This window comes from Octopus bimaculoides, chromosome 1 (genome assembly GCF_001194135.2).
Source record: "Octopus bimaculoides isolate UCB-OBI-ISO-001 chromosome 1, ASM119413v2, whole genome shotgun sequence".
In the NCBI taxonomy this organism is placed as follows: domain Eukaryota; kingdom Metazoa; phylum Mollusca; class Cephalopoda; order Octopoda; family Octopodidae; genus Octopus; species Octopus bimaculoides.
The window spans coordinates 194,564,261-194,577,688 of NC_068981.1; the positions used below are offsets into that span (position 1 = coordinate 194,564,261).

The 13,428-nt window shown below is 40.4% G+C and overlaps 1 protein-coding gene across 1 annotated transcript in view; it reads left to right on the plus strand.

The window, feature by feature from the left end:
- LOC106869897 (lysosomal-trafficking regulator) overlaps window positions 1–13,428 on the plus strand; it is a 189,845-nt gene that overhangs the window by 119,773 nt on the left and 56,644 nt on the right. Inside the window, exons 8-14 of the mRNA XM_014915825.2 lie at window positions 1,676–1,817; window positions 3,614–3,810; window positions 6,035–6,101; window positions 7,175–7,284; window positions 8,666–8,834; window positions 10,207–10,410; window positions 11,528–11,693. Of these exons, the coding sequence (XP_014771311.2) occupies window positions 1,676–1,817; window positions 3,614–3,810; window positions 6,035–6,101; window positions 7,175–7,284; window positions 8,666–8,834; window positions 10,207–10,410; window positions 11,528–11,693 (1,055 nt within the window). The remainder of the gene's footprint in view (window positions 1–1,675; window positions 1,818–3,613; window positions 3,811–6,034; window positions 6,102–7,174; window positions 7,285–8,665; window positions 8,835–10,206; window positions 10,411–11,527; window positions 11,694–13,428) is intronic.

Here is a 13,428-nt window from a genome sequence, read left to right on the forward strand (position 1 = left end):
AAAAGCAGCAGCACATATGCTAGGACACAACAACCTCTTAAGCAGACCGAGTGCAGATATGAACAGAATATGGGAACCAGTATTAAGGAAGGATAGGAGAATATTAGATTTATAAGCCCTAAAAATCACTCCATAATTGCCCATGGGCATATGGCATAGTGGTTAAGAGTGTGGGCTACTAACCCCAAGATTCTGAGTTCGATTCCAGGCAGTGACCTGAATAATAATAATAATAATAATAATAATAACATTAAAAAATACCTTAGGAATGAGAACCCAGGTTTCCCCAAGATACCTGAAGAAGGCTGGAGGGTATATCAGTCGAAACGTTATGTTAACAACAAACAAGATGAGGACAAATATCCATCAAATGTAAATAATGTACATAATTCCTTATCTTTTGAATATAGAACTGAATAGTTGCATCAATTGTCTCTTACCAAATTTGGCTGTTATCAGGGTTGCTGCTTAACCTTGGTTTCTGTAATGTTAAACATATGGGGAAAAAAATCTCTTGCAAGAATACCAAACTTGTTTTTCCTTAGCATTATTAGTCACGTTTGGAAATCTTTGCTGTTTTACAATAAAACACCCCAAAATAATTAGTGTGAAACAGCAAAGATTTCCTAGTGTGCACGATAATGCTAAGGAAAACAAGTTCAGCACTCTTGCAAGAGATTTTGGCCAGGAATTCTTTGATGTAGCCATGAGATAAGATAAGGATGAGGTTTATGAATTGCTATAATTGTACTTCTTAGATTTATTTTAGGAGAAATTCCATTCTGAAGAGTTTGGGTTACATCATAATGGTGGGCTGTGGCCAGTTCCCCTCACTGGCTCCTGTGCTGGTGGCACGTAAAAAGCACTGTAGGCTGCTCCCCCCCCATTGCAGACGTTCTCTTATTTTTAATAAAGATCTGTTGAGTGATTGCTGAAGTTGTTAATCATATGACAAAGGAAGAGTGGGCACAAAAAGAACCCTGTATTCCAGACATTATTGCTAAAGTAACTTTCTTGAATATCAGGAAAGAAGTTTTAGTATTTTTGTCAAGGTGTGATTTGATCCTGAGTTTCGAATGACGCCTTGCAACATTTTCAGTAGATGTCTTACATATTATGGAAGAAATCCAAAACAAACTCAAAACTCAGGCAATCATGACATTCTTTCATCATTGTCATTCTAATCTTTGTTTTCTCTCTCTCTCTCTCTCTTTTCCATCTCTCTGTTTCTATACCTGCCTAACCCTCTCTCTGTCTCTCTCTTTCTCTCTCTCACTGTTTCTCCTCTCTGTTTCTTTATCTACCTAATTCTTACTTTCTGTCTACCTCCCTCTCCTCCCTCTTCATTTCTTACCCACCTAATACCCTCCCTCTCCCCTCTCTACCTAATTCTCATGCAACCTTTCTCTCTTTTTCCTTCTCTTCCTGCCTAATTTTCTCTCTCATTCTCATGTTTCTTTCTCCCTCTGGCCCTCTTTCTCTTCTTCTGCACCCAATTCTCATGTCCCCCTTTCTCTGCTTAATTCTCTTGGCCTGTCTCTCTCTCTCTTTTTCATTGTCTTTCTCTCTCTCATTCTCATGTTCTCCCTCTCTCTCTCTCTTTTTCATTGTCTTTCTCTCCCTCATTCTCATGTTCTCCCTCTCTCTCATTCTCTCTCTGTCTCTCTCTTTGCAGTATTCCAAAGATGATGACTTGGTAGATGAAGAAGAAGTCCGCCAGTTATTACAGCAGGGTACCGACACTGAGATGGAATGTCTGTTGATCGAGTGTGGTTATGATGCTGACAGTGAATTCTCTTTATCTGATGATCTGAAAGGTACAGTTGTCATAGCAACATAATTACATGATGGCTGCTTTAGATCTGTTGTAATGGTTCCTGTAATGGTTCCTGTAATGACTCCAACAGAATCCGGGGTAGCATTGCTTCTGTTTTTATATATATATAAAATTAATGTACATTTAAACACAAAAAGAAGTGACCCTTAACAGGCTGCCTTACATTCTAGAAGGAGCAGTCAAAACATCCAAAAACCACATTTAAGAGCAATTTCGAAGGGAATGAAAAATAAAAACTTTTACCATGTTTTTTACAACCAGACCTAGGTTTCGAACTTTAATTAGAAAATAAAATAATTTGCTAGGCAAAGTTCTCATCAGTGGGTATGCCAAACATTAACATATAATTTAGAAACGGTTATCACGTGTCTCATCATTATATATTATAATTTTTCAAATTCAGAAGCTCAGATTTAGTCGGCAGCAAATAAAAAAATGCCGATTAACTTCAGAAATTACTAAAATCATATTCTTAAAATAATATAGGGTAGCAAAATTTTAGAAATCTTTTACCAGTGGCCTAGCATCTATAAAAAGTCAACAGACAACATATTTTCCATATAAAATTAGTGTACATTTAAACACGAAAAGAGTGCTCATAAATCTGGTTTTTGGACGTTTTGACTGCTCCTTCTAGCATGTAAGGCGGCTTGTTAAAGGTTACTTTTTTTGTGGTGTACAAGTGACCAAGACCACAACATCGCACGGGGTCACTTATCTACAGCCGAATGGACTGGATCAATGTGGAAGGAAGTGTTTTGCTCAAGAGCACAATGCATTGCTCAGTCCAGCAACTGAACTCACAATCTTGCAATCACCAGTGGAAGACCCCTAACCACTTGGCCACTTGCCTTCACTATCCCCATATTAATAAGATCTACACATATATATATATATATGTATGTATGTATGTATGTATGTATAAATGTATGTATATGTATATATGTTTGTGTGCCATGCAGATCACGTGACTGACCTGATGATTGGCTGTTGTTATACATTTGCTGGTCCCAACAAGCTTTTGCATTGCTTTCGCCTTCAAATGATGCCATCCCACTGAATAAGTGAGCAGGTCAATCTTCTCACTGACCGGAGGCCTAGTCTGTCACAGGGTGGTCACCCGTTTACAGTTGAGTGGACTGGAGCAATGGGAAATGAACTGTTTTGGTCAAGAACACAATGCAGCACCTGGTTTGGGAATCGAACCCACAATATCATGATCACATGTGCAACACCATGACCACTTAGCTACAAACCTTCACCATGCAGGTACACCTGTATATATTCCACCCATCAGCCCACATAAAAAGCACTGGTGCTGGTATCATGTGCAAAGCATGGGTATTATGTAAAAAAAACACCCAGTACACTTTGTAAAGTGATAGGCATTAGGAAGGGCATCCATCTGTAAAGACCATGCCAAAACATCAAACGCTGAAACCTGATGTGGCTCCTAGCTTTGCCAGTTCTTGTCAAGTTATCCAACCCATGCCAGCATTGAAAACGGATGTTAAATGATGATGATGTACCCTGTAAGCATATGTGTATGCATATGTGGATATCACAGTGTTGTACTTGTATATATCACTGTCCCTATGCCCTATGCCGTAAGTATGTGTGTATGTATCTTGCATATCTACCTATTTGTGTTTTATTGCTAAACTTTAAATATATCTATCCCTGTGTATCAAATGGATGTACCTGTATACATGTTACGTGACTGTTTCAAATATGTGTTATCCTAAGATATCTCTCTCTCTCTGTATATATCAACAGGTAAACCATCTCGGAGCAAGGAATCAGATCTCTACCTCACCCAGATTCATTTTGCTTCCGTCTACCGCCTCATTATTGAATTAATGATCCACATGAACAGAGAAGGATATGGTCAAGGAATATTCCACCGCATTCTTTACCAGTTAGTACAGACATGCCGTGAAGATCAGGGTGCCATGCAAGCTATGAGTTCTGAGGTAAGGATGGGTAATCTCCCGAGTATGGGGCATTCGAGGATGGCCAGTAAGGGTGTGAACAATAAAGAGAGACTGTGTGTGTGAGACGACGTTTAATCTATTCCCGCTAAAACAGGACCACGACGCGACAGGGTTAATGGCGAGATTGTAGTAGGAGCGTAAATGTAGATATTGAGAGCTGTCACTGATCAATAAACCCATGTTAGGTAATAACTGTAAAGGGAGATAACTCTTAAGTGTTAAAACATTGATTCTTCACAACTACATAACGTTATGCATTTTGGGTCAGGCAAAGCTATTTAAAGTACCCTTAATATTTAACTGGTATCTATTTTAGTGACCCCACCTCCAGAAAGAAAAAAAGACAAAGTAGATTGAGCTCAGTGAGATTTGAACTTGGAATAAAAAAAGGATGCAACTGAATATCACACGTTGCATCGATTGTGTATTTACACTGGGAAGCATGAATGGTGAGCATATAAGAATGCCTTGAATTATCCAGCCACACCTGGGAGCTCTGTGTGTTTGTGGTGTGTAGTACCTTGATTAATACACACCTGCCTAAGTAAGCATTAACCATTCAACAATGGATGATAACATTCAATGTAAATATATGAATTATCACAAATGTTTATATGTATGTATGTACGTACGTATGGACGGACGGGAGGGCGGACGGACGGACGGTCTGTGGGTCTAAAAGTAGGCTTATAGTTATCAAATAGGCACTCTAAAATTTTTTTTAAACATGTTATTACATTTTAATTTCTATCATACAATTAACTAAATTAGCATAGAATAATGGTTTCATAGTTTTTTTATAATTAAGATCTAAACTGTTAATATATGAATGTAAAAGAGATAGTTGAATAACTGTAAACCTACTTTTGGACCACCCTGTACATTGATTTTACTCACTTCTAATAGAACTATGTATTGTTATGTGTGTGTATCTTGTTGAGGGCATAACTACATCTCTTGTGCTTGTGCCACAAAAAATGTCCTTAGACCATTATGTGAAGTAGTTGGTGGTAAGAAGAGCCTTCAGATGAAAAAACAAAGCCAAAAATGAAGTGCAAAAGATGCAAGATCCCTTGACCTTTCTAAGTAAGCAGTACTCTTGGAGTCTGTGACTTACTGACCTGTTCAACCCATAGAATAGAAAGCAGGTGCAAAACGAAAATTCTTAAGAGATGTGTCTATGTGGTTAGGGATTTTGTTTCTCAAGCACATGGTCAAGGTGAAGCGTGGTGAAACCATCTAATAATGACTCCGTTCAGAATGCTGGAATAATACTTATATGTACCAGAGGAGAAAGAGAGACACACAACCGAGTAGAATGTTTGAGAGAGAAGATTTATTGATATGTTAACGTGTGTGATTGTGTGTGCGTCATGTATACAGAACAATAGACAGGCCATCATGAGAACAAAGTGTATGTGTGTGTATAGGCATGGATGTATGCGTGTGCGTTAAGTACAGATAAGAATAGTAATGAAGAAGAAAAACATTGAAAGAGTCTATAATGAGGAGTTAGAAGAATGTTCATAGACACAAGAATGAGAAATACCAGTTTGTAGTCAATTGTACATGATAAGTTGAAATACTGTATCAAGAAGTTGTGGCAACGATGCAGAGCCGGTTGCAGTACATGTCATATGTGAAGTTGTGGCTGTAATGCTGCTGCTTGGGTCACTTGGTACAGGAGTTCCTGCAAGTTGTATATTTGCTGTTGATCCATGGTGAAGTAATTCACGAACAGTGCTGTATTGGAACCTGGGCGAGTTGCTGGTTACTGTGTACATAGAGAGATGATGTTGACGACATTAAGAAGATGATGGTGGCGATGAAGAAAGAGATTGCCTTATGCTGTTGGATGGGTGCTATCACTGGAACTGGCTGTGTCTTGTGCGGTCAGTGGCTAGACCTTAAAAGGTCTGGAACCAAAGACATTGAGAAGAGGGTTTTTATAAGGAACTGTAGGCTCAAACTGGGTTGAGAACAGGCTGTCTCACATGATCTTATTTAGATCTCTGATTGGTTATATGCTGCAGACTGGCATTAAAATGATGATCTCGCATACATGTTTGCATACACACACACATACTCTTACAAATGTATGAGAGAGAGACACAGAGAGGCATCAATATAAATTTTATTTTTATTACAATCCATTCTGTTACAAGAACCTGTATTAAATGAAATCACATTGTTGTTTGGGTAGGGTATTGCTGGACTTATACTTAATGGGATGAAAGAAGATCTCCTAGGAAAGACCTCCATAAATAAAGGTAATTCAATATATTTTTTTTGCTTTTTTTATGGTTTTGTAACATTTAACTTGTTTAATTTGTGTAATGTCCGTGTGCATTGATGGCAGTGTGTGAGTTCCCTGAGAGAAAAGTTGGACCATAAGAAGCATCAGATGTGATGTGCAAGAGAGACAACTGCATAGGTATGGTCATGTGTTATGTATGGATGAGGACAGCTGTGTGAGGAAGTGCCACTCCCTAACTGTGGAAGGAACCTGTGGAAGAGGTAGATCCAGAAAGACATGGGATGAGGTGGTGAAGTATGATCATCGAATGTTGGGCCTCACAGAGGCAATGACTGGAGACTGAGACTTTTGGAGATATGCTGTGATTAAGAAGACCCGACAATGAAAGTGAGATCGCAGCCATGGCTGATGCCAGGGTTGCATGTCTGCTCCTTGATGTGTTGGGCGATATATGTTTGAGAAGACCTGTTGAATCAAATAAAAGCAAAATTGTAGCTGGCCAGTGCCCCCTGACTGGCTCCCGTTCTGGTGGCATGTAAAATGCATCATCCAAACATGGTCAATGCCAGTGCCTCCTGACTGACTCCCATGCGAGTGGCACGTAAAAAGCACCATCTGAATGTGGTCAATGCCAGGTCTACCTGACTGGCTCCTGTGCCACTGGCATGTAAAAAGCACCCACTATACTCTCAGAGTGGTTGGTGTTAGGAAGGGCATCCATCTGTGGAAACCTTGCCAGATCATATTGGAGCCTTGTGCAGCCATCTGGCTCGTCAGTCCTCAGTCAAACCAGCCAACCCATGCCAGCATGGAAAGCGGACGTTAAACAACGATGATGGTGATGATTGTTTTTGAATTAATCATGTATTATCTCATAACTTCAAGATTTCAGTGATGTGATCGTTTATTTTTAGAATGACATTGTAAGGTAGGTGTGACAGGCCTGATTTGATCAGTCTGAACATAAAACAGGCAGAAAATTTAGGCTTGATGTGGCCATTTTAAATGCTAACGGGTGTGTGTAGCTGTGTGTAGACATTGTATGATATCACTGCATTAAGTGTAAATGCTGTTCTTCTGTTCTAGAAACACAGATCTTGCTGTTCACATTCATTCAACAGTTAGCACAAAATGAGATCACTGCTGCTGAACTGAAGCTGCTTCTGCGTTTGTTCATGGAAGATGCTTCTCCCTATGTAAGTAACACCATGAACATTCTTCACATTTGCAATTTTTATGGGGGTTTTTTTTCTCATTATTTTTCTGTGATCACACGAGTGTTCTGTGGCAGTTCTGTAATGTACCCTACCCTTCTGTCTCTTCGTTCTATCAGTCTTATTATACTCTCTGCCCATTGTAATTCGATCCATGACTCTTTTCTCATTTATTTCTTCATTATATATTATATATCAATGTGTAATTCATCCTGCACTTTGAGTGGAGATGATGAAGTAGATAAGATGTCTGTCACTGGCATTTCATCATCATCATCTTCATCATCATTTAATGTCTGTCTTCCATACTGGCATGGGTTGATGGTAGGAGCTGGTAGGACTGTACCAAGTTCCACTGTCTGCTTTGGCATAGATTTTTTACAGCTGGATGCCCTTCCTAATGTCAACCACTTCACAGGGAGTACTGGATGCCTTTTTTTTTTGAAACGTATAAGACTTTCTCACTTCCCGAGCGTTAAACTAATACATTTGTTTGTTGTTTACACACTCATCTTCGTCTTTTGTTTTTTTGTAAATTCTCACTATATATATATATAAAATGGGCTTCTTTCATTTTCCATCTACCAAATCCACTCACAAGGCTTTGGTTGGCCCGAGGCTGTAGTAGAAGACACTTGCCTAAAGTGCCACGCAGTGGGATTGAACTTGGAACCATGAGGTTGAGAAGTAGGCTTTTCACCACACAGCCACTCCTATGCCTGTATATCATGATGGCATCATTACGACTCTTGAGGTCCCAAACAAATAATATAAAGAATTGGAAATAATGCAGTTAAGCATTTCATCCAAAGCAGTAATGAGTCTGCCATCTTTCTGCCTTTAATAGTTTCAAATTTTGGCACAAGGCCTACAATTTTAGGGAGGGAATTGAACTCGGAATCTTGGGGTTAGTAGCCTACGCTCCTAATCACTACACCATATGCCCGTGATGATGATGGTGATGAATGTAAGATGGACAAAATTCCGCTAAGCATTTTGCCTGGCATACTAACGACTTTGCCAGATTTCACTATTTAAGGTGTCAACCTTCAATAATAATAATAATCCTTTCTACTAAAGGCACAAGACCTGAAATTAGGTGGGAGGCGACTAGACGATTACATCAACCCCAGTGTTTCACTGGTACGTAATTTATTGACCCCGAAAGGATGAAAGGCAAAGTTCACCTTGGTGGAATTTGAACTCAGCACGTAGCGATGGGTGAAATACTGCTCAGCATTTTGTCCAACCTGCTAACGATTCTGCCATCTCACTGAATAATAATAATAATAATAATAATAATAATGATGATGATGATGATTTAAAAATGCTAATTAATGGTCTGTAATTGTCTCTCTGTCAGGATTTACTGCTGTCAACACTAACAGGGATTGTCGAAAACTATAGAGTGTCACCAACTCATTATGTCCAGTTTCCGGTAACGAGACAGGATTCAAGCAACTCTAATTACAATGGCAGCAGCAGCATCAACAGCAGCAGCAAACACAAGATGGAGTCTGGTTGTGATAATGGTATTTTATCTCTTTCTTTTTCATTATTTATTTTGTTAAATTATTTTTGTGTTTTCTTCACTTTTCCTCACAACAACAATATTTCAAGGTGTCACGAAGGCAATATTTAGGTGGTATTTTCTCCAGTGTGAAAGCACTTGGCCTGGTGGTTAGGGTGTTGCACTCACGATTGCTAGATCATGGGTTCGATTCCTGGACCAGACGGTGCAGTGTGTTCTTGAGCAAAACCCTTCATGTCATGTTGCTCCAGTCCACTCAGCTGTAAATGGATAGCCACCCTGCGATGGGAATGTTGGCCTGCTCACCTGACCAGTGGTGGTGGCGTCATTCAAAGGCTAAAACAGTGTAAAGCACATTGTGCCCATACATGCATCGGTCGTTGCCAGTGCCACCTGACTGGCTCCCCATGCCGGTGGCACATAAAAGGCACCAACCGAACATGGCCGATGCCAGCTTGACTGGCTCCCTTGCCGGTCGTACATAAAAAGCACCATCTGAACGTGGTCGATGCCAGCCCCCTTGCCCTGTCTGGCTGTCTGGCTCCTGTGCCACTGGCATGTAAAAAGCACCCACTACACTGTCAGAGTGGTTGGCGTTAGAACGGGCATCTAGTTGTAGAATCATTGCCAGATGACATTGGAGCCTGGTGCAGCCTTCTGGCCAACCCATGCCAGCATGGGAAACAGACGTTAAACAATGATGTATAACAACATCTGATAGTTTGGTCAATACCATAACTTTCTCCAGTAATAGTTGTTGTAATGTTTCTCAATAGGGTATGTAGCTTGGAGATCAAGGATGCCCCTCCCCTGGTTGAGCTGTTATTTTTCTGCATTGAAAGGTCATAACCCTGGTACTACAGACATGGGAGTAGAATGTCATTGGGAAGAATTGCAAGACAAATTCTTCAAGCTGACCCAACCAGTTGAAAACCTAGGGGTAGACCAAGAACACAGTGGTTGGATAATGTCCGTGGTCTGGAAAGTGCAATGACTGTTGCTTCGCTTAGAATCCTATGCAGGAGGGTCCTGAAGACTTTCCTCTTTTTCAGAACCCTCCACCAGAGTAAAATAGTAATAAAGGGGCTCCATAGATAGATAAATGGTTGAGAATCATTGATCTGTGGAGTTCATCTGTCTGCTAGAAATAGTAGCCAAATCTTCCTCAAATCAAATAGCACTTTACTGCTTTAAACAATGTTGGATAAATTGGATGATATAGTCCAAGATACATTAAGTCTAATAGAAAAAAAAAAGATGAGAGGGTCATGGTTGGACTACTTTCCCTTTTAAGTCAGCTGGATCAGCACAGACCCTATCTCATCCCATGCCCACACCTTGTTACCATTGTTCACCCTTCAATTCTTTTCCAGATGTCCACCCTGGCAGCAGTCCAAAGGTGATCAGTCTAGCACCAGTCACAATGCAAGTGTCCAATCTATTACCGTGGCCACCCTACCAGAATGGCTTCAGTGTGTCACTATGGTTACAGCTTGGTGATGAGGTTCTACCTGACCAATGGATTCCAGGAACCAGATCAAAGGAGAAGGTGATGCAGGATACGACGGACATCTTTGGTGAGTCAATACAGCAACCCCATTCGCTTCTTCTGGTTTATCATCATCGTCATCCTCACCACCACCATCATCATCATAGTCATTATAGCCATCATCATCATCATCATCATACATTTGCTTTTATATGATGGCATGGCTTGCAAACATCCTCAATGTCTGAGTCAGTTCTAATTTGGAGTTACTGAGCTTCTAAACAAGTCTGTGTTGGCTGTGTTAAGAAATTTGCTTCCCAACCACATGATTGTGGGTTCAGTCCCACTGAGGGGGAACCTCGGGCAAGTGTCTTCTACTATAGACTCGGGATAAACCAAATTCTTGTGAGTGTATTTGGTGGATGGAAACTGAAAGAAGCTTGTCGTATACATGTGTGTGTGTGTGTCTTTGTATTTGTCCCCCCACTACTGCTTAACAACTGGTGTTGGTATGTTTACATCCCTGTAACTTAACAGTTTGCCAATAAAAACTGATAGAAAATGTACCAGGCTTATAAAAAGTCTCACAGATGTGGTAACAAATGACTAAGACCTAAGACTGTTGTTGATATGGTGTTGTATAGTAGATCTATCAAACCCACGTGAGAATGGAGAAATGGCGATTAGGATAATAACAATGGTGATGATGATGATGATGGTAATGGTAATGTTGGATTACATTCTCCAAGAGCATAAAACTTGTTTTAGCTTGAGTGGAGTAAGTGATTAGTTATTGTCATCGTCATCATTTAACATCCGTTTTCCATGCTGGCATGGGTTGAACAGTTTGACAGGAGCTGGCCAGCCGGAGAACTGCATCAGTCCCCCAACTGTCTGTTTTGGCATGGTTTCTATGGCTGGATGCCCTTCCTAACACCAACCACTTTGAGAGTGTAGTGGGTGCTTTTTACATGGCACCAGCATGGGCGTTTTTTACTTGGCACCAGTACCAGTGCTATTCACAGGGCACTAAGCACATCCAATTTTTTACATGGCGCTAGCACAAGTGCTTAATGTGGTTGTCTTCTATAATCTCTGCTTACTTCTCTTTTCAGTTCTCTCCAAGAAAGGTTTTGCATTTCTGTTCCTTAATTTTCTTGCATTTTACCAATATTCAATTTTCAAATGTTTTCTTAATTCTTCAGACAATGGTGACCACCACAAGACCTGGTTGAGGTCGAATCTATCTCAAATGACCCCTGATGCAGCTTCTTACATTAGCAACGAATGTCTACACATTTTCTCTGTAGGCACAGAAGAAAAGATGTTTGAGATATGGGCTGATCCCTGCATTGGAACCCTTGTTGTCAGGTTTGTTTCTCACATTCTATTTTTTCTTTTTTTTCTTTTTTCAGTTATTAAGTCTGGTTATTCATGATGCCTTTAATATAATGCTAGCACCATCATCGTTTTTGTTAGCCTTGGGCCTCACAGAGGCAAAGTGGCTGAGTTCCTTTCAAGCGTTGGGTCTCATGGAGGCAATGACTGAGACCTTTAAGTCGTGCTTGAGAAGACTCATCAAGCTGAGCAAAATTGCAGTCATGGCAGATACTGATGTCACACAAATGGCACCTGTGCCGCGGCATGTAAAAGCACCTATTACACTCTGAGTGGCTGGCATTAGGAAGGGCATCCAGCTATAGAGAAAACCATGCCAAATCAGATTGGAGCCTGGTGCAGCCTTTCAGCGTGCCAGCCCTGGTCAAACCATCCAACCCATGCCAGCATGGACAACAGAGACGTTCAATGATGATGATGATGATGATGATTCCTTTTCCATGTTTGCATGCATTGGGCAGAGTTCATCAATAGAGGTGGATTTTCTACACCTGGATGTCCTTCCTGTTGCCAAAGTAATGTTTTCCCATGTCTAGACACATTTTTCAAAGAAGACTGGAAACAAGAAAGAAGACTGCAAATAACATTGCTTGTATGACAAGGATGTTCATTTACAACCATCACATGATGTCAGGACAAGGACGGGGACACACACACACATACACACTAATACTGAACTGTGAGAATGAGTGCTCAATACCATGTTGGTAGATAAATATTTTTTATTTGTGGCTGAACAAGGCTACCAATAGTTTCATGCAAAGAGGTATCTCTTAACATCTTTGAAGCCTGATAAGATGAGAATGTTGGTACTCATATTCATTTTGGATGAGAATACATGAAGTTACACGAGACAGTATAGGATTATGAGATAAATAAATATGCAGAAGATCAAGGCTTGATAAATGTGAAGACATTTTTTCTTACATGAAACCATTGGTATCTTTGTTAACCCACAAATAAAAAAACTTTGTACACACACACACATACACCCCCCCCCCCCACAAAATGGTTCTTTCAGTTTCCATCTACCAAAGCTAAGGGCTTTAGTAAAACACACTTTCCCAAAGTACCACGCAGTGGAAGTGAACCTGAATTTGAGAAGGGGTGAGGAGGTGGTTTTTATGTCCAATGTTGAGAGGCTAAAGTATGACAGAAGCACAGGAATGGGTGTCTTGCTGCAGAGAAGATACCTGTCAAATATCAATGATGTAACTACTGACACCCCCTTCCCCCTCCACATATATATTTATACTTTATTTGGACATTGATAAAGCAATTAAGAAAGAGATAAAGCAATTAAGAGTATGAAGACCGGGAAAGCCCCCGGCCCATCAGGAATCACTGCAGAGATGCTCAAAATATCTGGCAGTGTTGGCTATAGCCTAGTCACCCGTATTACGAACCAGGTGATACACGAAGGAGTCATACCCTATGACTGGTGTAGCAGCATCATAGTCAACTGCTACAAAGGTAAAGGGGACGCTTTAGATACAAATAATTACAGAGGCATCAAGCTGTTAGATCAGGTTATGAAAGTTACAGAGAGGGTCATAGCCCAACTAATTAGGGAGCGAATCAATTTAGATGAGATGCAGTTTGGGTTCGTGCCAGGTAAAAGCACTACTGATGCCTTATTTCTAGTGAGACAGTTGCAAGAGAAATACCTAGCCAAGGATAAACCTCTGTACCTGGCTTTCGTTGACAT